Source organism: Suricata suricatta, chromosome 2, assembly GCF_006229205.1.
Source record: "Suricata suricatta isolate VVHF042 chromosome 2, meerkat_22Aug2017_6uvM2_HiC, whole genome shotgun sequence".
NCBI lineage: Eukaryota > Metazoa > Chordata > Mammalia > Carnivora > Herpestidae > Suricata > Suricata suricatta.
In genome coordinates this window covers 129,984,876-130,009,940 of record NC_043701.1, presented here as the reverse complement: position 1 = coordinate 130,009,940, position 25,065 = coordinate 129,984,876, and the positions used below count along the sequence as shown (strand labels likewise).

The window sequence follows — 25,065 nt, the reverse complement described above, 5'->3', positions numbered from 1 at the left end:
TATGTGGGAAATATGCCATAGATTTAGAAGTCAAGAGATATAATAAAATGAGGGACCAGAGAAAGCTTTATTTTAAACTCTTTTGTTAAGGGAACAAAGAGTGAAAGCATTCTTGAATAATAATTAAAGATCTCTATAGGCGAAAGAGATTGGTTATCCTAAATGTAGACAAGTAGATTCTGCTCTCCTACTGGAAAGAGGATAATAATGACAACTAATATTTGTTGAGCCCTTGTCAGGTATTAGAGATATTGGCTAAGTTATGGTTTTTATATGATTTTTCTTATTTAATCTTCAAGATCTCTTTGAGGATGTTACTCTTATTATTCTCATTTTACAGATGAGGAAACTGATATTTAGGGAGGTTCAGTATCTTGTCTAAAGTCATCATTAAGCAGGGAGCAGAGCTTAGATTCTCATATAGGCAGTCTGGCCGGAAAGCCACTGCTCTTCATTGCTGAGATTCAACAGTGAGGGCGTGCAGGAGAATTTAAGAATCCTGTAGCAGACAATGAGGGGAAGCAGGATGTCTCACACTGGCTGCTGCATGTTACCATACTGAAAGGCTAAGTAAAGCTGAAACCTAGCCTTTCTTCTGCTGAGCAAACGGTGGGCCTTCCTCCTAGCACCTGCAGAGCTGTGTCTATGCAGAGGGTGGCAGCTTTTTCTAATTCATTTACCCAGAAGGGGATATTTTTCTAATTTACTGAAAGGAAAATTTTAATTCTATAGTCCTTCTTTGAGCATCATTGCATGTATTTCCATTTACTGCTGGGAAGCAGTCTTTTGACTCTGACCTGCCTCTTCCTAGTCTGCTTGTTCCCTTGGTGGTCACATTCCATTCACCTTTGTGCTGACAACTCTAAAATTTATATTTTCATCCCAGATTTTTCCCCCCAAAATATTGCTCTTGTATATTTGTCTACTTAACATCTTCACTTGGACGTTAATGTGCATCTCAAATTTATTGTGTCCCAAAATGGACTCTTCATTTTCCTGCTCTCCTGCAACTGCATCCACTATAGTCAATGGCAACTCTAGCCTTACAGTTGCTGTAGACGAGAATAGTTAAAGATATGGTGAATTCACTTTTTCCTGTGTCTAATCTGTCAGGAATTCCTGTGGGCTCAGCTGAGAAAATAAATTTACACTCTGATCACTTCAGTCCATTTCCACTGGTACCATCCAGGTCTAGGCCATTATTCTCTTTCTTCCAGATTACTACAGGAGCCTCCCAACAGTGTCACTGTCTCTGCTCTTGCCCTCCATATTTCATTTTATTGGTTAGAGTGATCCTTCCAAAATATAAACCAGATCATGTTTCTCTAGTGCTCAGACCCCTGCCATATTTTCCATGTGCTCAACATGATCTTCAGCCACCTGCCTTCAATTTCATTACCTTTCTGATCTTTCCTCTTCTCTTTGTAGCTCATTCTATCCCACTCACACTGGCTTCCTTGATGTTCGGCAAACATACCAACACTCTCCTGTCTCAAGCTTTTTGCTGTGTTACCTCTGCCTGGAACGCTCTGCTTCCAGGTATCCGCTTGGCTAATTTCCTCATTTCAACTCTGCTCAAATGTTTTTCTCAATGAAGCTATCTTTATCTTATTTGCTATTTACTCCCACTGTTTCTACCACCAAATCCTGCTTACTTACTGTTCTACTTTTTTTTTATATTTTATGTCATTTTCTAATGTATTAACAATTTTCTTATATATATATATGTACATATATATGTGTATATATATATTGTTTATGGTCTCCCCCATACCCTCTGACTGGTATAAAGTAGAAACTCAATAAATATAAGTTGAATGAATAAATGAATGATGACCTATAGTCTAGGGTGCTTCTCGTCTCACATTATTGCTGTTTCAGCTGATAAAAAGGCTAGGTAGAAGAGCTTACACTGATTGTTGACGTCCAAATAAATGCATGCAAGGTATTTGTTAATATGTAGGAAGAACATCGGAAAAGAAAGAAACCCAACTATTTCTCCATCATATATATTAGACAATTGCTTGATTTTATTGACTCTCTGATAAGCCTGAGATCCTTTTGTTTACCAAGTAAGTAAAAGATGTGAGTATTTCTTTCTTGGTGGGTTAAGTAATTGAGAATGATGACATTGGAACCATGGAGGTGGGATGGGGTGGGAGGAAGGTGGGCTTGGAGAGCAGGTGTGTGCAGAGGCTCTTTCACTCTAGCCAAGATAATTGTATAAAATCAACTGTGATAATTTGTGCTGCAAATTTCTGTGCAAAGTCCCCTTTCCTTTTTTAACTTAATTCTGTTTATTTATATTTAGATTTTTTCTTTGGTCACTTAACATTTGGTTCCAATCCTTCACATTATTCCTAAATTATGCTAACCCTTTTGAATGGGGAGGGAGATTGAGGCTTACAAAGATTTGTTATGCACTCAAGATAAATTTTTAATGACAAAATAAACATTCTCTTTTATGACATTATTTCAGGAGTAGGAAACCTTTCACTAGTCGTTCACCATTTTTTTATGATATTTTGGAAGTATAGAGTATTACATAAGATTAACATTTGTGATGATGGTTGTGATTGGCACCTACTAAAAATTTTTGCCTTTATATTTCACTAAATAGAGTTTTGCTAAATGAAATCACATGAAATCCAAAGACTTGTTGGATTTGGTAGGAGACTTGTTGACATTATCAAAACACTTTAAACTTGAAGAAAAGAAACTTATTCCCAGATAAAACCATCAAAGGGGTGTGTGTGTGTGTGTGTGTGTGTGTGTGTGTTACTGTTAACAATAATTAGGGCATAGAAAAACCATGTGAATAGATACTATGCATTGTGATTATGTAGAGAAAATCACATGGGAAAACCCTTAAACTTAAGAATAATAGAACATTTGGATGAGGGAAAAAAAGAGAAGAAAAGAGAAGTGGTATTATTGCATAAGCTTATAGTGTCAATATTTTCCTGCTACAGATTAAAAAAGTGTTATAGTAACATAGTGAGATGAGTCTTCTCTTAAAAGTAGAGCAACTGATTTTTTACCCCACCTCTGGGTCAGCTGCATCTTAAAGGATTGAGGAAACAATGAAAGAAACAAATCTGACTCATAAGAAAGAACTTAGTGATAGGGAATGCTAGAAATTTTGGGCAGGCCTGTTTTTAGCATTTACAGTGAGCAGAGTGAAGGTATGGTGTATATGCATATATATGAAGGTATGTATGAATTCTATATATTTTGAAAAAGTTTATCCCTTAATTCCAAAATGATCTGCTTAGGGTGATAACAAAACCTGGGAGTAACTAAGAAATAATAGACTAGTCAGAAAGCAGAAGAAGGCAAAATATCCTTATTTTCAAAAGACGTAGTCTCTAAAATTACACTGGCCATCTAGCCATCAAACTGTAGGAAAACTGAAGAATTAAAATGTAAATAAATGGCAATAATTACTAGCATTCAGCATGGATTCTCCAGAAGTGAGTAATGTCAAACTAGATTTTTTAAAATTGAAATTTAAAAAATGTTTATTTTTGAGAGAGGGAAAGTGTGGTGGCGGGCAGAAGGAGAGGGAGACAGAGGGTCTGGAGTGGGTTCTGCACTGTCAATAGTGAGTCTGGTGCTGGGCTCAAACTAATGAACTGTGAGATCATAACCTGAGCCAAAGTCAGACACTTAACTGAATAAGCCATCCAGGCACCCCTTAAATTGAATGCTTAAATGGGAAGGAAAGGGTGTCTTTATTTCAGTAAAGCATTAAAAAATCCTCACATATTTTGTTGACAAAATGAAGAAGTGGATTATTTCACACAAAAGTGATTAATAGTTGAAAAAATCATATCTACGGTGTTTTCTTTATTTGATTGTCATATAGTCATATAGATATATAGAAAGAGATTTCTAGTGGTATCAAAATAATTTTCTTTAAAAAACATTTTTTAAATGTTTTATTTAGTTTTGAGAGAGCAAGACAACGTGACAAGGGGAGGGTCAGAGAGAGAGGGAGACACAGAATCTGAAGACAGGCTCCAGGCTCTGAGCTAGCTGTCAGCACAGAGCCCAATGCGGGGCTCGGACCCACGAACCATGAGATCATGACCTGAGCCGAAGTCGGATGCTTAACCGACTTAGCCACCCAGGCGCCCCCAAAATAATTTTCTATGCCTGCTCTTGTTCACTGATTTAACTGGAGACTATAGAATTCACAGTCATGTTCAATTAATGGAATAAAAAGAAAACTGGGAGGAGGTGTTAACATGTTGGATTCTCTAATAGCAGTATTTGATGGGTTAGAATGAAAGTCCAGATTCTGCAGATGAAATGATAGAAGGACAAAATTAAACTCAGCATTTAGGGGCAAATAAAAATGAATTGTCCAAATATATGATGGGGAGACTTGGGTTTGCAGTAATCCTTGTAAAAAAAATAATTGAACAGTTTTGTCGAAAGGTGAGTACAAAATTAGATTTATTAGTTAAGTATGATGACTCTGTCATGGAATTTAAAAATCTTAAAGAAGAGTAAGCTGTTACCTTACAAACTGTTATAGCATTTATTTTTGAAAATGAAATATTTGGTATTAGAGCCTTTTCCATACGAACCGAACGAATATTACAGATGATTAGGTTTCCAAGCCATCCCACAAGACCATGTTAACTTATGTAGAAGGATTACAGCTTTACTATGAGGAGCCTGACCTTCAGAATTTGGATATAGGGGATTATGTGTCAACATAGGGAGAAATATGTGGAAACTTTTTTCTTTAATGTTTATGAGGGAATGGCCACCCAAAGGCAGATTTTGTAAATGGGTCAAGTTTCCCACTGATCTCCCTATGCATCTCTCTGACCTAGCATTCCTCCGTTGCCAGAATATGAGTGGAGTACAATGTGGTGTGTGTTATAATACGCATATGGGTGTCAGATGAAGAGGAATGAGCTACTTCATATTAATATGTGGTTGAATATGTATACCCCATGACCTCTGAGTCAGCTGCATTTAAAAATGGAATGCTTGTTAAACTAAATGAATTTAAAATTGATATAAGTTCCATTTCAAGCAGGGAATAAAGTGGAATAAAGGGAATTCAGGTATTGTGGATAAGATAGTGTGGGGAGAAGGAGAGGGTCCACCTTAAGGATTCTCCCTGGAGACATCTATTACTGCTGTTGAGTTATTTGTTTTCCTCCTTTTGACTCTGAAAACTAGACGTTTCATCTAGTTTTTTTTTTTTTTTTGTTTCCAAACCTTTCTTTACCTTTCCACTTTATGAAACGGTCTCTATTGGAGAGAAGTAAAGAAGTGGCAGATTTCAACTCAACATAAGGAAGAACTTTTTAAAAGTAATCACTATAATCTAATGGTATAGTGAAACTCTCATCGTTTCTGTTCATCCAGTTCCAGTACATTGTTGAAATGAAGGATGTTGTAGAGGTTATTCAGGAATTGTTTGGGAAGTACTCCCTAAACTCTTAAGATTTTATGGATTATAAAATACAAACGCCTCAGATTATAAAATCCACCACCTAGTGGGATTTTTGTTGTGATTCACATTGTAGTATTGCTATGAGAAGTTGGTAACAATTTGTCAGACTTTGACCTTGCTTTGACTTCATTTGCAAAGTTCTGCAGTTTTCTGCCTATTATTTCCCTGATCTCCAATCAATCAGGATTACTGAACAGGACAGATACAAAAAATAAAAAAGATTTTTTATAAGAAACAGCATTTATTCAAAGAAGAATAATTATATGTAGCCAAGGTTCTTCAGGGACTTGTTGATTTATTATTTTATAATTTTGCCTTGAAAAAATGAACTTCTTAACAACTTTCTTTATGTAATGTGTATTAAAGACATGATCATAGGTTTAGAAGATACTTTGGCTGAATTGGGTTTGTCTTTTATCTCTTTGCTGAAAAACATTCTTTTATCAGGATTATATATGATATGGATAATTTTAATTTTTAATTTTTAATTTTCCTTGCCTCCAATTTATGGTGCTTAATGTAGCTTTGAAAATCTGTTGTCAATTCTTCAGTGAAAGGATATGTGAAAGTTCACTTAGATCTTATTCGAATTCACAACACTCCTTTACTTTTTGTCCCTGTTATGAAAGAACAAAGCAATGTCAGTAATCTTGATATGTTTTATATGTGGGACAGTACCTGTCATGAGAGGAGTTATAAATGAACTCTTTTGTGAGCACGCATTTGATAGAACCCTGTGGTTATGGAGGCTGAAGGACATATTTTATTGCCTACGTATTAGTTCTGGGCTATGCAGAAAGGTCACCATGGGACTATCCTATTTGCCAATTCTCTGTTAGAGGGAATCAGAGTGGTAGGTGGAATGATGGGAAAAAACCAAACTCCAAACCAAAACCACGCCACAATATTTCAGTCCTAGAAATGCATTTGAAAGAAACAATTTGGCAGTAATGATGGAGCCTTTCTTGAAACATGATTTCTATATTTCAGATGAATAGCTGAAAAAGAGATTGTGTTTCTAATTTTAGAAAAGAGATAAAACCAGTGAAAAGGAGAGAGAAACAAGATAGTAAAGATCTAAATCATATGGCTTTGTATCTTTACATATATATTTTTTAAACTATGATTTAAAACAAATTTTTTGTATGTTTATTTATTTTTAAGAGAGAGAGAGGGAGAGTGAGAGAGAATGAGTGTGCACAAGAGCAGGGGAGAGGCAGAATGGAGAAGTAGAGAGAAGCAGGCTCCAGGCTCTGAGTTGTCAGCACGGAGCCTAGTGCGGCGCTTGAACTCATAAACTTTGAGATCATGACCTGAGCTGAAGTCAGACGCTTAACTGACTGAGCCACCCAGGCACTCCTAAACCCATGATTTTTAAATTAAGTTTTTAATTTTAATTCCAGTATAGTTAACATACAGTGTTATATTAGTTTCAGGTATACAATATGGTGATTCAGCAATTCTATACATTATTCAGTTCTCATCATATTTCACCCAGCCTCTCATCTGTAATATGCTTTATTTTAAACAAATACCCTCAGTTGAATCATATTTCAGATTACTTTATATGTGTATATATTACAAATATATATTATAAATATTAAATATATACTTATATGTTATATATGTAATATATATGTTAATTTAGAGGGGGAGAGGGAGAGCGAGCATGGGCAGGGAAGAGGGGCAGAAGGAAAGAGAGAATCTTAAGCAGGCTCCATTCCACAGCCCTGGGATCATGACTTGAGCTGAAATCATGGGTCAGATGCTCAACCAATTGAGCCATCCAGGTGCCCCTATATATTTTTATATCATAGAATAACAGTAATTTACACTTTCATTTTAAAAATTCAAGCAATATTTTTTTACTTAATACATATTTTTTCAAGGCAAGATGTCTTAAATTTTTAAAAATATTTATTTACTTTTGAGAGAGAGACACAGAGTGTGAGCAGGGGAGGAGCAGAGAGAGAGGGAGACAGAGAATCTGAAACAGGCTCCAGGCTCTAAGCTGTCAGCACAGAGCTTGATGAGGGGCTCCAGCCTGGGAATGGTGAGACCATGACAGGAGCCAAAGTCAGATGCTTAACCGACTAAGCCACCCAGGCATGCCAGGGCAAAATGTCTTTGAAAAAGTAAAGGAATAGTAGGTGCTTTATATGAGTGGCTTGTCATAAAGTTAAGGATAGACTGAAAAGAGGATATACAATGACAATCTGAAAGGGGCAAAGAGGCCCTGAGCAGGCCTTTCAGTTGTGTTCAATAGGAGAACTGTCTAGAAATGGGTTACATTTCAGAAAGTTTACCCTATCTCTGAAATCAACAACTCTAGTGGATTTTATATAAAATTCTCAACATTTATAATACAGTTGACCCTTGAACAGTGCAAGGATTCAGGGCACTGACACTGCATCCCTGCACAGCTGAATATCAGCATATAACTTTTTGTTTTTTAAATGAGGGTCCTTTTTTTTTTTTAAAGCTTAAGCTTATTTATTTATTTTGAGAGAGAGAGTGAGTGTACAGGAAGAGCAGAGAGAGAGAGAGGGAGAGAAATAATCCCAAGCAGGCTCTGCACTGTCAATATGGAGCCTAATGTGGGGTTTGAACTCAGAAACCGTGAGATCATGACCTGAGCTGAAACCAAGTCAGATGCTTAACCGACTGAGCCACCCAGGTGCCCTCAGCATATAACTTTGCCCCCAAATAGCCTACTGTTGACCAGAAGTCTTACCAATAATATGAACAGTCGGTTTACACATATTTTGTATGGTATATATGTATATATACCCCCCACATTAATATGTATATATATTTAAACTCAGTACTTACAGTAAAGTAAGCCAGAGAAAAGAAGATGTTAGTAAGAAAATTATAAGGAAGAGAAAATACTTTTATAGTGCTGTACTGAAAAAATCCACATATAAGTAAACCTACGTAGTTCAACCCTGTGTTTTTCAAGGGCCAGCTGTAGTTTTTTATAGATGAATAAATAATGTATTATATAGCTGCTTGAAAACATGAGTAGGACACTTAAAAAATAAATTGTTTCCCACTTCAAGTTGCTTATAATTCCTTGATAACTAGAAAATCTTTCAGTACTATACACAAAGTGATTAGTATGTATTAGTGTTTTTAACACTTGTTAAAGTCCAGTTTAGTTAATGTTGGATAATGTAATTTATACTTAAATTCTTCTGGAATCATTAGATTTGTCATAATTGGTTTCTTTGAGACTCCCAGCATAATTATTTTTGTTGTTAGTATCAGACTTTGTTGAAGACATATAAAAGAGTTATAAGTATTAGGAGTATATTTGATTTTCTGCATAGTTGAAATTCATTATCTTGACCAAGTACAAATTTCTATGTTAAATCACTGGGGAAAACCTTTGGTATTATTTTCAAGAACACTTTAAATATCTGTTTTTATAGTAAGAGAATCATGGAGTGTAATCATGTAGCCTAGCATCTGAAGTGCAGTAATTTTTTTTTAGCTTTTATAGTGTTTGGCTCTATTAAAAACTTGTTATTTATCTAAGAATTAATCAAGAGTTAATGAGATGATTTTTTAGTTACAGGATGGTTTCATGTGTATGTCTCTCTGCATGTGTATCAGGTGTACAGTGTGGAAAGGCCTTGGTGAAGCACTGATTGTTTTGAGTTTAAATTTTAGTTAACATACAGTGAAATATGGGTTTTCAGGAGATTTTAGTGATTCATCGTGTACATATACCAGTGCCCATCACATGCCATCTAGCTCTCTCCTACCCACCTTCCTCCATTGACCCTCAGTTTGTTCTCTGTTGTTAAGAGCCTCTTGTGGTTTGTTTCCCTGTCTCCTCTTTTCTCCTCCCCCTTCATATATGTTCATCTGTTTTGCTTCTTAAATTTGACATATGAGTGGAATCATATGGTATTTATCTTTCTCTAACTTAGCATAATACATTCTAGCTCCATTCATGTCATTGCAAATGGCAAGATTTCATTCTTTTTGACAGTTGAGTAATATTCCATTATATATATATATATGATGGAATTATACATATGCATATATATATGATGGCATATATCATAACATATTCAAATTAACAAATTGGCCATAAAAACTAGTACCCAAATTACTAAGCCCACAAATTGATATTAACTTATTCATAGTCAAGTATTTATTGAAGGTCCACAGAAACTAGCAGTAAGAAACATGTGTGTGTGTACACACACACACACACACACACACACACACACACCCCCTTCTTTAACCATTCATCAGTGATAGACATTTGGATTCTCCCCATAGTTTGACTATTGTTGATAAGAAGCGCTGATCTTTTCACCTACATATACACATGGAGATCATGATTATATTTGGAATAAATACAATAATACATTTATTTTTCCATGTTTATTTATTTTTGAGAGAGAGCATGTGAGGAGATGGGAGGAGGTGGCAGAGAGAGAGAGGGAGTATGACACAGAATCCGAAGCAGACTCCAGGCTCTGAGCATCAGCACAGAGCCTGACGTGGGGCTTGAACCCACAAACTGTGAACTCATGACCTGAGCTGAAGTCGGATGCTTAATCGCCTAAGCCACCCAGATTGCCCCTAAATTAACACATTTATGGATCTGGGGCAGAGTCCACTAGAATGGGAGAGGTTGATGAACAAAGAGATGCTGATTTTATGGAGATAGCCAATGGAAGTTGAAAAAGTCTAAGAGGAGAATGGGAATAGACTCTCCGGGGAAGCATTTTGGGGGGAACATGGGCCCTACCCTGTGATTTTGATATCCCCTTAGGGATTAGAGACAAGGGTATAGAAGGGATTGATTCTGGTAAGAGAGACCCCATGAAAATATGTAGTCATTCTTTCCTTCCTCCCTCTCGCCTTCCTTTCTTTCCTTTCTCCATCCCTTCCTCCTTCCCATCTGTTTCTCTCCTTTTCTCCCTCCCTCTATCCTTTCCCTTCTTCCTTCCCTCCTTCTTTCTTTCCTTCACTCAGTTATCTGTACTTCCATTGTCCATTCATAGAGCTCATTTGTCAATTAAAACAACAATATACCCTTATATCTAAAATAATACACTAAGCTAAATGTATAGTAGTGTACATAGATTAATTTATTGGAAGATCTAAGCCCAGATAGCATGACCTCTGAGAACAGATGGGGGAATAGCTCATTTTTCTGCTGGTGGACTTGGCGCCCTGGTGGTCTGAGAGCTACGGCTGATATTGGGAAGAGGTGCTGAATACAGAGCTCATGTACTCTATGATTTGCTCTAGTGCTTCCCTTTAGAAAGTATTTTTCCTTATTAATAAGTATCTTTTTTTGTTTTTGTTTTTTTTTTGTGAACAGGCAGCATGTCAGCTGAAACACCAATCACACTGAATGTTGATCCTCAGGATCTACAGGTCCAAACATTCACTGTAGAGAAGCTACTGGAGCCTCTCATAATCCAGGTATTAAGGCCATGGAAATAACAATGAATAAGTGCAGAAGGTCTAAAAACATGGTAAAAGTAGATCATGAACCGAAGAAAGGTTTGCTTTTCACAGAATGAATATGTCATCTCAAATTGTCCTTTAAAGGTTTTGATTTTTTACTTTGCTTTTCTGTTTGGAGTGTAATTGTAACTACTGTAGTGTAAATGATGGAAAATAACTGCATATGTTAAAAAAATAAATAAATGAACAGGAAAAAAAAATAAAGTACTGTTAAAGGAAAACAAGAGAAACCTAATGGAGGATTAGGAGGAGGGGAAGAGGGAAAGAGAGTTGGGGAGAGAGAGGGACGTAAAACTTGAGAGACTATTGAATACAGAAAACGAACTGAGGGTTGAAGGGGGAGGGGGGAAAAGAGGTGGTGGTGATGGAGGAGGGCACTTATGGGGAAGAGCACTGGGTGTTGTATGGAAACCAATTTGACAATAAACTATTAAAAAAAATAAAGTGCTGTTAAAATACAAAAAGTATATATTTAGTAATAATATGAAATTTCTGAAAGTTCCCCTCCCTCCAGATTCTCTTTTAAAAGCAATAGCCATAAAAATATGTATATACAGCTTTCAAAGTACCTTTATATAAATATTCTTGTTCTATAGTCATGAAAACTGAGTGAGGCAGACACCATGGTTAAATCCATCCTTATTATATAGATGAGGAAATTGAGCCTAGAGAATTCCAATGACTTGTCCCAAAGAACATGGTAACTCATTTGTCAAGTAGGAAATTATTTTTAAAATTTAATATAAAAATGTATGAGAAAAGCAGCTATTTAAGAAATTCTTGATAAAGTCTTTCATAAAGTCAGTAATCCTTTCATAATATACATCATGATTCTCTGACTTATTTATATGTAAGTACAGATTTTATTTATTGGAGTTCTTAAAGCAGAGCTTGAAAAAAACTTATACCATGCTGTAGATTGAAATTTTTGGTCCTTAACCCAAAATTTGTGAGGGAACTTCCCTTTAGCCTTATCACACGTTATACCTTCTAAGACAAATTTTCCATTTTTCTTTTTTATTCAAGTATAGTTAACATATAGCGTTTTATTAATTTCAGGCATACAATATGATTCAACAGTTCTATACATTTCTCAGTACTCATCATGATAAGTGTACTCATACTTTCCTTTATCTATTTTACCCATTCTCCCATGTCCCTTCTGGAACACCAGTTCTCTGACTTCAAGGGCCTGGTTTTTGATTGTTTGTTTGTCTTTTTTTGTTGTTCATTTGTTTCTTAAATTTCACATATACATGAAATCATATGGTATTTTCTTTCTTTGACTGACATTTGTCACTTAGCATTATACCCTCTAGGTCCATTCATGTTGTTGCAAAGGGCAATATTTCTTTTTTTTTTACATGACTAATGTTCCAGTGTATATATATACACCACATCTTTATCCATTCATGCATTGATGGACACTTGAGCTGTTTCCATAATTTGGCTATTGAGATAATGCTGCAATAAACATAGGACTGCATATATATAATTTTGAATTATTGTTCTTATATTTTTGTGTAAATACCCAGTAGTGGAATTACCATGTCATATGGTGATCCTATTTTAATGTTTTGGAGAGCCTCCATACTATTTTCCACAGTGGTTGCTGCAGTTTGCATTCCCATCAGCAGTGCATGAGGGTTCCTTTTTCTTTACATTCTTGCCAATATTTGTTGTTCTATGTGTTTTTGATTTTAGCCATTCTAACAGGTGTCAGGTGATATCTCATTGCAGTTGTAATTTGCATTTCCCTGATGATGAGTTATGTTGAGCATCTTTTCAAGTGTCTGTGTGTCATCTATATGTCTTCTTTGGGAAAATGTCTTTTCAGGTTCTCCACTCATTTTATAATTGGATTATTGTTTTCCTCTTTTTTTGGTGTTGTGTGACAGAAGTTCTTTATATATTTTAAGTGTTTATTTATTTTTGGGGGGAGGCATGCATGTGTGTGAGCAGGAGATGGGCGGAGGGAGAGGGAGAGAGAGAATCACAAGCAGGCTCCACGCTGTCAGTGCAGATCCCAGCACAAGGCTCAATCTCACGAACTGTGGGATCATGACCTGAGCTGACAGCAAGAGTTGGACACTTACCCAAATGAGCCACTTAGGTACACATCTTTATACATTTTATAAAGTAATCCTTTGTTGGATGTATAATTTGCAGATATCTTCTCCAGTTCACTAGGTTGCCTTTTTGTTTTGTTGATGGGTTCCTTTGCTGTGCAAAAGCCTTTTATAGTCCTAATCCTTTAATTTTGCTTTTGTTTCCTCTGCCTAGGAGACATCAAGAACATGTTTCTACAGACAGTATAAAATAATTTACTACCTGCGTTTTTTTTTCTAGGAATTTAAAAGTTTCAGGTTTCACATTTGGGTCTTCAATCCATTTCGATAGTATTTTTGTGTGTGGTGTAAGAATGTGGTTTGCTTTCATATTTTTGTATGTATCTGTCCTCTTTTCTCAGCACCATTTGTTGAAGAGACTGTCTTTTCCCCATTTTGGACCATTAAGTGTGGGTTTATAACTGGACTCTGTTCAGTTGATCTAGGCATCTGTTTTTGTGCCAGTACCAAACTGTTTTGATTACTGCAGCTTTGTGGTGTACCTTGAAATCTGGGATTGTGATACCTCTAGTTTTGTTCTTTTTCAAGATTTCTTGGGCTTTGGGGTCTTTTTCAGTTCTATACAAATTTTAGGATTATTCTACTTCTGTGAAACATGTTGGGTTTTGATAGGGATTACATTAAATCTATAGATTATTTTAGGTAATATTGGCATTTTAAGAATATTGAATCATCCAATCCATGAGTATGGAATATCTTTTCATTTGTTTGGGTCATCTTGAATTTCGTCAGTGTTTTATAATTTTTGGAGTTTTCTCTCTTTCACCTCCTTGTTTAAGTTTATTCCTAAGTCTTTTTTTCTTTTTTGGTGTAATTATAAATGGGATTGTTAGTCATCCCTTTTTCTAGGGCTGTGAAGCACTCAAAGGTTACTTGAGTGAGAAACTGCATGGATTTTACCTCTGATACTTTATTTATTTGTTTATTTCATTTTGAGAGAGAGAGCGAACAGGGAAGGGAAGGGGCAGAGAGAGAGAGGGAGAGAGAGAGAGAGAGAGAGAGGGAGGGAGAATCTCAAGCAGCCTCCGTGCTGTCAGCATGGAGTTGGATGCGGGGCTCCATCTCACAAACTGTAATATCATGACCTGAGTTGACAAGAGCCTGGTGCTTAATCGACTGAGCCACCCAGGCAACCTACATCTGATACTTTAGAAATGTTCTATTTTTCTTCTTTGTGGAGTAGATGGTGGGGAGTAACTCAGAATAGATTTGTACATGATTTTATTTAACACACCTATAGAAGTCATCTGCTACTGGGAACAGAAAACATATACTTCACTGATGAAAGCTTAATCATGAACTTTGGCTGTCTTAACAGCGCTGATAACCTGGTGTGAAATTTGATACTTGATGACTATATAGACTTCATTAAAATCCCTATTTTAGCCACCTATTGAATTCTCTCATGTTAAAAAGAAACAAAAAAACGTATTGTTTTTCTGATAAAGTTCACTGAAAAAAAAAATGGAAAAGCAAAATAAAACAAAACCAAAACCAAAAAATGAGAGTAAAAAAATCACTCAATTTTATCACCAAGAGGTAAACAATGTTTTAATGTATTTACTTACAATACACTAAAATTATGGGTGATTTTCGTTATTCTTAGTGCTTTTTTATAATATTAAAGAACATATGTTATATATAATTTATATCTCATATATAAGAAGAATATATGTAAATAAGGTGGAAATAATAATGTAGATGTAAGTTTTTATTTCACTTTCCTATTTAAAATGACATTTTGATAATTTCCCCAATATTTATAAGCATGATTTCATAAAATTGCTAATTATTCATCATATTGCTGCACCTTAGTTTTACTTTCTTAATTTTTAAAAATTTAATTTATTTTTAAAATTTCCATCCAAGTTAGTTAGCATATAGTGCAATAATGATTTCAGGAGTAGATTCCTTAATGTCCTTTACCCATTTAGCCCATATCCCCTTTCACAACCCCTCCAGTAATCCTCTGTGCATTCTCTCTATTTAAGAGTCTCTAATGTTTTTGTCCCTCTCCTTGTTTTTATATTATTTTGGCTTCCATTCCCTTATGTTCATCTGTTTTGTATCTTAAAGTCCTCATATGAGTGAAGTCATATGATATTTGTCTTTCTCTGACTGACACTTAGCATAATTTCACTTAGCATAATACCCTCTAATTTCATCCATGTAGTTGCAAATGGCAAGATTTTCTTTTTCTTGATTGCCAAGTAATGCTCCATTGTATATATATATATATATCTTTACCCATTCATCCATTAATGGACATTTAGGCTCTTTCCATACCTTGGCTTGCTTTTGTTGATAGTGCTGCTATAAACATTGGGGTGCATGTGCCCCACCAAAACAGCACACCTGTACTCCTTGGATAAATACCTAGCAGTGCAATTACTTGTTCATAGGGTAGTTCTGTTTTTAATTTTTTGAGGAACCTCCGTGTGGTTTTCCAGAGTGGCTGCATCAGTTTGCATTCCCACCAGCAGTGCAAAAGAGATTCTCTTTCTCTGCATTCTCGCCAGCATCTGTTGATGCCTGAGTTGTTACTTGAGCATTGTTAGCCATTCTGACAGGTATGAAGTAGTATCTCATTGTGGTTTTGATTTGTATTTCCCTGATGATGAGTGATGTTGAGAATATTTTTCATGTATCTGTTAGCCATCTGGATGTCTTCTTTGGAGAAGCGTGTATTCATGTCTTTTCCCTTTTCTTCATTGGATTATTTGTTTTTGTGTGTTGAGTTTGATAAGTTCTATATAGATTTTGGATACTAACCCCTTTTCTGATATGTCATTTGCTAATATCTTCTCCCATTCTGTTGGTTGCCTTTTAGTTTTGCTGATTGTTTCCTTTGCTGTTCAGAAGCTTTTATTTTGATGAGGTCCCAATAGTTCATTTTTGCTTTTGTTTCCTTTGCCTCCAGAGACACATTAAGTAAGAAGTTGCTGTGGCTGAGATCAAAGAGAGTTTTGAGTGCTTTCTCCTCAAGGATTTTGATGACTGCCTGTCCTATGTTTAGGTCTTTCATCCATTTTGGGTTTAGTTTTGTTTATTGTGTAAGAAAATGGTCCAGGTCCATTTTTCTGTGTGTCGCTCTCCACTTTTCCCAGCACTACCTGCTGAAGAGACTGTCTTTATTCCAGTGAATATTCTTTCCTGCTTTATCAAAGATTACTTGGCCATGTTTGTGTGTCCATTTCTGGGTTCTCTATTCTGTTCCTTTGATCTGAGTGTCTGCTTTTGTGCCAGTACCATAGTGTCTTGATGATTATAGCTCTGTAAGACATCTTGAAGTCTGGAATTATGATACTTCCAACTTTCATTTTCATTTTCAGAATTGCTTTGGCTATTCAAGATCTTTTCTGGTTCCATACAAATTTTAGGATTGTTTGTTCTAGCTCTGTGAAGAATGTTGGTGTTGTTTTGATAGAGATTGCATTAAATATGTAGATTACTTTGGGTAGTATTGATTTTTTTTCAGAGAGTATTTAGTTTGAAGTAGTTACATGGTTTAAGTATGTAATATTGTCTCTGATTATACTGGAAAACATTCCAAAAGAAGTTCATGATCCTTAAGCTCATAGTGCTACCAGATAAAGTAATCAATGTAGTAACCCCATTAAAAAATCTTCACTTTTACTCATTATTTATCATAATGTTATATTCCTTTGCTTTCAAGGTTCCACAATAATTACTTACCACCTCTGTATATAACTCAAAGTCAAAATTATATTTTAATTTTTGGAGTAATTGGTCATAGATACTATTATGTCACTCTGGCTTCTATTTATTTATTCATAAATCTTTATTCTGCTCTTTTTATAGTTATCAGAGTGTTCCCCACCAAACTTGATTTATCTTTAGTCTGTTTTTTTCCCCTTGCGCACAGGTAAATCACTAGGTCCTTTTGCAGGGATGTTCTATCTGGGATATATTTCAATCATTTGCTTTCACTTTCTCTGTATTATAACTTACACAGTTGCATCCCTCTGTAATAAATTCCTCCAATGTATCAGAAATAATTTTTTTCTCAGCAATTACATTTTTATGATTGCAACTGTAGGCATCTGCACTTTATCACTTTCAAGATCCAAATTTGGCAATGGAGTGCAGAAAGTCTATTTATGCAGAATTCTGACTAAAAGAATTTACATCTGTGTGTTGTATACTCTTTGAAGGAGATAAAAACTGCTAGATCATGCTATAGTCATTACATAATGGAACCATCTATAATCTTATTTGCCACAAAATATATTTTGCCATGCGTCAGATTCATGTTGAATGTGAACTAAAAGAATTGCCTTACTCAAAATCTTTTAAGATAAAAACATTAGTAAACTTCATATAATGTGTTATATAAAGGTTTTTTGGGGACAACGGTTGAAAAGTATTTTATGATATATATATATATCTCTATATATATCTACATATATATATAGAGATATATATAACCCATGTTTTCAAGAGGTAAAACACAGAGTTAAATCACTAGTAATAAACATTATTTCTATAGCTCTCATTCCTAACTCTTGTAGGACCTTCTCTTGGCCTTTTCTTGGCTTCTACTTACATAGTCTCTCCATCTATTTCTGGAAGTCCCTTGGGGATGATCTTATATACTTAATAATGTTAATTAGCTCTAATTTAAGAATACCTGCCAATTCTTTCCTCAGTCAGCATAAGCTAGGTTTTGCTATGATAAGACAAATCTTAAATTTCTGAGGCTTAATAAAAGTTCATTTCCTGCTCAAGCTACATGTCCATTGTGAGTTAGGAGGATATCTCTACTTAGTACCAGCACCCAGGGACCCTGGCTCAATATCAATATTTACTTCCACTGTTGTATAGGGAAAGAGAGCATGATGAATCATGCAAAATCTCCTAAAATGTCTGCCCTGATATATGTCAGTTTCACTCATATTTCTTTTGTCAAAGCAAGTGATGTGGTTAGTGTGGATACTTGATGTATGATCTTATTCTGTGCTCAGGAGAATGGGAATATTGTGAAATGCGCCAGTAACTATTATCTTCCAAATTGCCGCCTTCTTGGGGGTACTTTTTTGGTGTGCGGCTGACTTATTTACAGTCAATTATTTTTTGGCAAGAAGCCTCTGAGGCAGTCTGGCATGCGAGCTTTGCCTCTGGAGGAAGATGGTGAATTGGTTCTATCACCATCCTCTTTTTGGCAAATTGGCTACATACTGGGAGTTAAGCAGTTAGTACCTGGGGCTAAACAGTTCTGTCATGTGCAAAACTAAAGACACATAGAAAGAAGTAGAGACATGGAGGAGAGTTCTAGTGGAGCAGTTTTCAAGTTCAGATCCACAAACTCCTACTGTGAGGGACAGTGATATTACCTATTTTACCAGTGTTTTAATGTATTCTTTTAGTTTCCAAACCATATTCTCATCTCAGAATTATACTCTAGCCTTTGTGGGGCCTGTTTTCAGTTCCTTCGAGCACTGGCCAGGTAGGCCAGATACTTTCCTTACATGATATGATTCCCTGACTTCCTACTTCCTCATCTGAAAGTTCTGAAAAGTTCAAAAGAAGTGTCTGAATGTTCAGAAGAAATTCCATAAGTAGCAGCAATCCAGGGTTCCTATAATTGTCCTCTTTACCTACGTTAGGATGGACATTTTCCTGCAAAGTCTCTCCTTTGTTTTTCATTTCATCTCCAAAATTTGGAGTCTCTGAGGTCTGACTCACTTGTGCTTCCAAACCTATCTACTATGTTTTCCCAAATTGTTTAGCTTGGTCTTGATGATCCACTGCCAATAATGCCCCCTGTGAGGCTAGGAATGATGTGCCAAGGTAGTCATATCCCAATGCCTCCAAAGCTGCCAGTTCTCAAGGTGGTAGAATGGCACTGGGCTCCTACAGAAGAGGGGAGAATGCCTCTCTTCCCAAGTGTACTGTCACCTGGGCCCAATGAAGCAATGCTTGTGACCTAAAGTCACACAAAATTCCTTATGAAAACAACCCCTTTCAGCTTCTCCAATCTCTCCCCTCTTCTTGTGAGTGTAAAACCCTATCCCAGTGCTTGGATGGTGAATTCTTACTACTCCAAGAACCATGTTTTTCTTTCTTTCCTGGATTCTATGCAGAACCTCTCTGCCACACCCTACTATGAACAGAATTTCTTTCTCCTCTCCTTCAGCCAAGGGAAAGAAAAGGAAAAAAAGCAATTAGATGTTCAAAGCATTCTTTTCTCACTGTTCTGTAGACAGATCTGATTGATTTCCATGTAGCTGGGAGAAGACATGCTTTGGCTTCTTAGACTCTTAGAATGCAATTTCCTTTGTTTCTTTCAGAAAAGAATTTAAGGTTTCTTTGTTTGTGATGGTTTTCTTTCATTTTAATAGGTCATTTGAATGAGTATGATGCTATTTGCTTAGGTTTTTTTGATTTTATCACCAAGCTTCTTTTTGGTAGCCCTGCTGATTAAGCTAGCAATAGAATTTATTTTGGAATTAATCTTGAAGATTCCAAGGAAATCTCAGAGACAAGTCTGCACACATATAGTGTGATTGTAGATTACTTTTGATGCAAATATTGGAGTTTTGACAATAACCTCAACAACTAACCCTAGAAGTTTGTTGATGAAGTCTTTTAAACACTTAAAAGTTCAAGGCTTAATAAGAATAAAGATGTTATTTCTATGGTATTTCTATAGTTGAGAAAATGGAAGCCACTCTTTAAATTAAAATAAGTATAGGAGCACCTGAGTGGCTCAGTCAGTTAAGTGTCTGACTTTTACTCGGGTTAGCCCTGTGTCGGGCTCTGAGTTTGAGCCTTACATCGGGCTTTGTGGTGACGTCTTGGAGTCTGGAGCTTGCTTAGGATTCAGTGTCTCCTCTCTCTGCTCCTCACCTGCTCATGCTCTGTCTCTTTCTCTAAAATAAATATTTAAAAACTTAAATTAAAATAAGGATAAGAAAAACTAATAGCTAATTGATTAAAATAGCAAGAGGAATTGTACATGGCTGAGCATATAAGGGATGTCCTGCTCACTGGAATTTGGTAGCTCTGAGATTAGCTGTGAGCAGATGTCAGTCTCTGTACATTTTTACCTCTACTCACTTGCTTCCTAGACCTTTTATTCGGTCAGACTTTGAGTTCCTTTCTACTTACTCCAATATTGCTGCCATGTTGTTCTTGTTTCTCTGACAATCCCCAGTCCATTCCACTTCTCTTGTTACTTTATCTTTTAATCATCTTTTCCTCCACAAATTCAGACTGGTCCCACAGATAACCCACTTCTAACTTAGTTGTGGAATAAGGTCTTTTTCTTATAAACTGGTTTCATAGGCAGCCAGGTGATATAGATTGGTAAACTCAGATCCATCTGGCTTTTTAGTGGAAAATGTTAGATTGATGGTAGCAATTGTGGTTCAGCTGGCTGAAGGAAGAGGAGTCCATATCTCCCCAGAGTCATCATTTTCACTGCTTGAAGTGTGATTTTTACCCTTCACAGATGTTCCTGGACTATTTCAGAACACCCAGCCTCTGCAGCTTGACAGCTCCATGAGTCTAGACCAATGATTGGCAGATTTTTCCTGTACAGGTCTGGATAGTAAATAGTTTCAGTTTTGACTGTCATAGGGTCTCTATTGCAACTCTGCTGTTGTAGTTTGAAAGCAGCCATAGACAATATGTAAACAAATGGATGTTATAATAAAACATGGCTGTGTTCCAATAAAACTTTATTTACAAAATAGACAATTGGCCAGATTTTGCTCTGGATGCTTAATTTGCAGGCCCCTACTATACACTGATGATTTTCTCATGGAGGTAATCTGTATTTACTGATTAAAGAAGGGTAAGAAATGGGAAGTATCCCATGGACAGTAGGGAGCTCCTATGAAATAAATTATGATGGAGTGATTTGTGGTCAAGCTTTCTGAGACACAAAAGCCTCACTTGGGGGAAGGGTGCTAACTAGGCAATTCAGAAAATTCCTGTTTGTATTGACATCCTGTTAGTCCAGTGGTTTTCAATCCTGACTGCACATTAAAATTGTCTGGGGAGCTTTAAAAAAATCCTGATGCCCAGGCCACACAGGAAACCAATTAAATCAAAAACATTGGGCATAGGACCAAACAGTAATTTTAAAAGCTGTCAGGTAATTACAATGTGAGAAATGCTGTGCTGGGCTTTATATCAGCCACTAGTGAACATTGTTCTGCCTCTTGGCCCAAGGCTTGCCCTAGTAAAGGACCCTTCCCTGTCTTTTTAATGGGTTTCAGTGGTGCTCATCTGGAATAGATTTATAAGGAATTCCTGGGGCAAACTCCTCATCAACTCTCTGTAACATGCTCAGTTAGTTCTCCTAGGTCCTAGCAGGACTTTTAGCAGCAGCTCTAGGAAAACTTCTATCACTGAGAGGTCTTGGATCCATGTTCTGCAGCTCTCCCTCACTCAGCAGTCCACTACTAGACAGCATTATGGCTCCACATATGGATTAGGTTATGGTGGACTCTAAGTTTTTTGAGTACCCATCGCATCTTGGTTTTAGGACTCTATATGGAGTGGCATTCCTGTGAGGAAAGAGATTCATAATGCACAAGTCTGAAATTGTGGTGTGGTGTCCTATCACATGTATAATATAATCATCTGCACCAGGACTTTTCAACTTTAGCTATACAAAGGCATCACCTAAGGAACTTAGAAACATCCTGCTACCCAGGCCACAGCTAAGGCCAGTTAAATCAGAATCTTGAGCAGGACCCTGTTAACAGTTTGTTTAATATAAAACCTCCCTTGGGGTATCGGGATGGCTCACCAGTCAAGTAGTATCCAGCTTTGGCTCAGGTCATGATCCCATGGTTAGTGGGTTCGAATCCCATGTTGGGCTCCGTGCTGATCGCTCAGAGCCTGGAGCCTGCTTCAGATTCTGTGTCTCCCTCTCTCTCAAAAATAAATAAACATTAATTTAAAAAAAAAAGCCTTCCAGGTGATTGTACTGTACAGCCACTGGAGTAAGACCTTGTTGCCTCCAAAGTGTTGTCCATGGACTTGCAGCCTCATGCTCACTTAGGAACTCCTGAAAAATGAAGACCCTTATGCCCTGCCCTGGACTCCCTGAGTCAGAATCTATGGTGTAATAAGATCCCAGGTGATTTGTATCACATTAAAGTTTGAGAAGCTGGTGTTGGAGACTGTAAATTTTAACTTTTTAAAATTGCAGCATTGTGTAGTCAGAGTTGAAAACCACTACCTTGCATCCTTATCTATGCAGAGTGGTGAGGTCACCAGGAATTTGAGACATGTTGAGTAAGAAGTTGCTGCAGCCAGGGTCAAAGAAGTTTTTGCCTGCTTTCTCCTCAAGAATTTTGATGGCTTCCTGTCTTATGTTTAGGTCTCTCATCCACTTTGATTTATTTTTGTGTTTGGTGTAAGAAAGTGTTCCAGGTTCATTTTTCTGCATGTCATGTCCACCTTTCATAGCACCATTTGTCTTTATTCCATTGAATATTCTTTCCTGCTTTGTTAAAGATTAGTTGGCCGTTTGTGATCTATTTCTGGGTTCTTTATTTTGTTTCATTCTGAGTGTTCGTTTTTGTGCCAGTACCATCCTGTCTTGATGATGACAGCTTTGTAAGGCATCTTGAAGTCCAGAATTGTGATGCCTCCAGCATCAGTTTTCTTTTTCAGGATCACTTTCACTATTAGGGATTTTTTTCTGGTCCCATACATATTTTAGGATTGTTTGTTCTAGCTCTGTGAAGAATGTTTGTGTTATTTTGATAGTGATTGCAGTGAATATGTAGAACGCTTTGGGTAGTATTCACATTTTAACAATATTTATTCTTCTAATCCATGGGCATGGAATATTTTTCCTTTTTTTGTGTCTTTGTCAATTTCTTTCATAAGCTTTCTATAGTTTTCAGTTTATAGATTTTTCACCTCTTTGGTTAGCTTTATTTCTAGGTATTTTATGGTTTTTGATACAATTGTAAATGGGGTTGATTCCTTGATGTCTCTTTCTGTTTCTGCTTCATTATTGGTGTATAGAAATGTAACCAATTTCTTTGCATTGATTTTTCTATCCAGTGACTTTGCTGAATTCCTGGATCAGTTCTAGCAGTTTTTTGGTGGAATATTTGGGTTTTTCATATAGAGTATCATATCATCTGTGAAAAGCGAAAGTTTGACTTCCCCCATGCTAATTTGGATGCCTTTTATTCCTTTGTGTTGTCTGATTGCCAAGGCTAGGACTTCCAATACTATGTTGAATAACAGTGGTGAGAGTGGACATCTCTGTCATGTTCCTGACCTTAGAGGGAAAGCTCTGTTTTTCCCCAGAGGATATTAGTGGTGATTTTTCTTATATGGCTTTTATGATATTGACATATGATTCTTCTATCTCTACTTTCTTGAGCATTTTTATCAAGAAAGAATGCTGAATTTTGTCAAATGCTTTCTCTGCCTCTATTGAGAGGATCATGTGGTTCATGTTCTTTCTTTTATTGATGTGATGTATCACATTGGTGTTTTGTGGCTATTGAACTAGCCCTGCATCCCAGGTATAAATCCCACTTGGTTGTGGTGAATAATTCTTTTAATGTATTGTTGGATCTAGTTGGCTAGTATCCTGTTGAGGATTTTTGCATCCATGTTAATCAAGGATATTGGTCTATAGTTCTTTTTAATGGGGTCTTTGGTTTTGAAATGAAGGTAATGCTGGCTTCACAGAAAGAGTTTGGGAGTTTTCCTTCCATTTCTATTTTTTGGAACAGCTTCAAAAGAATAGGTGTTAACTTTTCTTTAAATGTTCTGTAGAATTCCCCTGGAAAGCCATCCAACCTCATACTCTTGTTTTTTGGGAGATTTTTGATTACTATTTTAATTTCTTTACTGGTTATGGGTTTGTTCAGGTTTTCTGTTTCTTCTTGTTTCAGTTTTGCTAGTTGATATGTTTTCAGGAATTTATCCATTTCTTCTAGATTGTCCAATATATTGGCATATAATTGCTCATAATACTCTTTTATTATTGTTTGTATTTTGCAGTATTGGTCATGAGCTATCCTGTTTTTTTCTTGATTTTATTTATTAGGGTCCTTTCCTTTTTCTTTTTGATCAGTCTGGCTAGTGGTTTATCAATTTTGTTAATTCTTTCAAAGAACCAGCCCCTAGTTTCATTGATCTGTTCTACTGTTTTCTTTGTTGTTTTTTTTTTTTTGGTTTGTTTTTTTGCTTTTTTTGTTTGTTTTGACAGCATTGATTTCTATTCTAATCTTTATTATTTCCCATCTTATGCTGGTTTTAGGCTTTAATTCCTGTAGCAAATTTTCCATCACTTCAAGGTATAAGATTAGGTTTTGTATCTGAGATCTTTCTTTCTTCTTTAGGAAGCCCTGGATTGCTATATATTTCCATCTTATGAGTGCCTTTACTGTGTCCCAGAGGTTTTGGGCAGTTGTATTATCATTTTCATTGGCTTCTGTGTAATTTTTAATTTCTTCTTTAACTTCTTCGTTAGCCCATTCATTCTTTAGTAGGATGTTCTTTAGTCTCCAAGTGTTCGTTATCTTTCCAAATTTTTTCTTGTAGTTGATTTTGAGTTTCATAGCCTTGTGGTCTGAAGATATGTTTGGTATTATCTTGGTCTTTTTGTACTTGTTGAGGGATGATTTGTGTCCCAGTATGAGATCTATTCTGGAGAATGTTACATGTATACTCACGAAGAATGTGTATTCTGCTGCTTTAGGATGAAATGTTCTGAATATATCTGTTAAGTCTATCCGGTCCAGGGTATCATTCAAAGCTATTGTTTCCATGTTGATATTCTGTTTAGATGATCTGTCTGTTGCTGTAAATGGGGTGTTGAAGTCCCCTACTCTGATGGTATTATTATCAATGAGTTTCTTTGTAATTAATTGATTTATATATTTGGGTGCTACCATGTTGGAACATAAATGTTTAAAACTGTTAGATCTTCTTGGTGGATAGACCCCT

General features: G+C 36.2%; 1 protein-coding gene across 2 annotated transcripts in view; it reads left to right on the top strand.

Annotated features, from left to right (window-relative positions):
• Positions 1 to 25,065, top strand: part of CTNNA3 (catenin alpha 3) — a 1,635,386-nt gene that overhangs the window by 24,398 nt on the left and 1,585,923 nt on the right. For both annotated transcript variants that reach the window (XM_029931758.1, XM_029931757.1), the window contains exon 2: positions 10,830 to 10,933. In XM_029931758.1, the coding sequence (XP_029787618.1) occupies positions 10,835 to 10,933 (99 nt within the window). In that variant the 5' untranslated portion in view covers positions 10,830 to 10,834. The remainder of the gene's footprint in view (positions 1 to 10,829; positions 10,934 to 25,065) is intronic.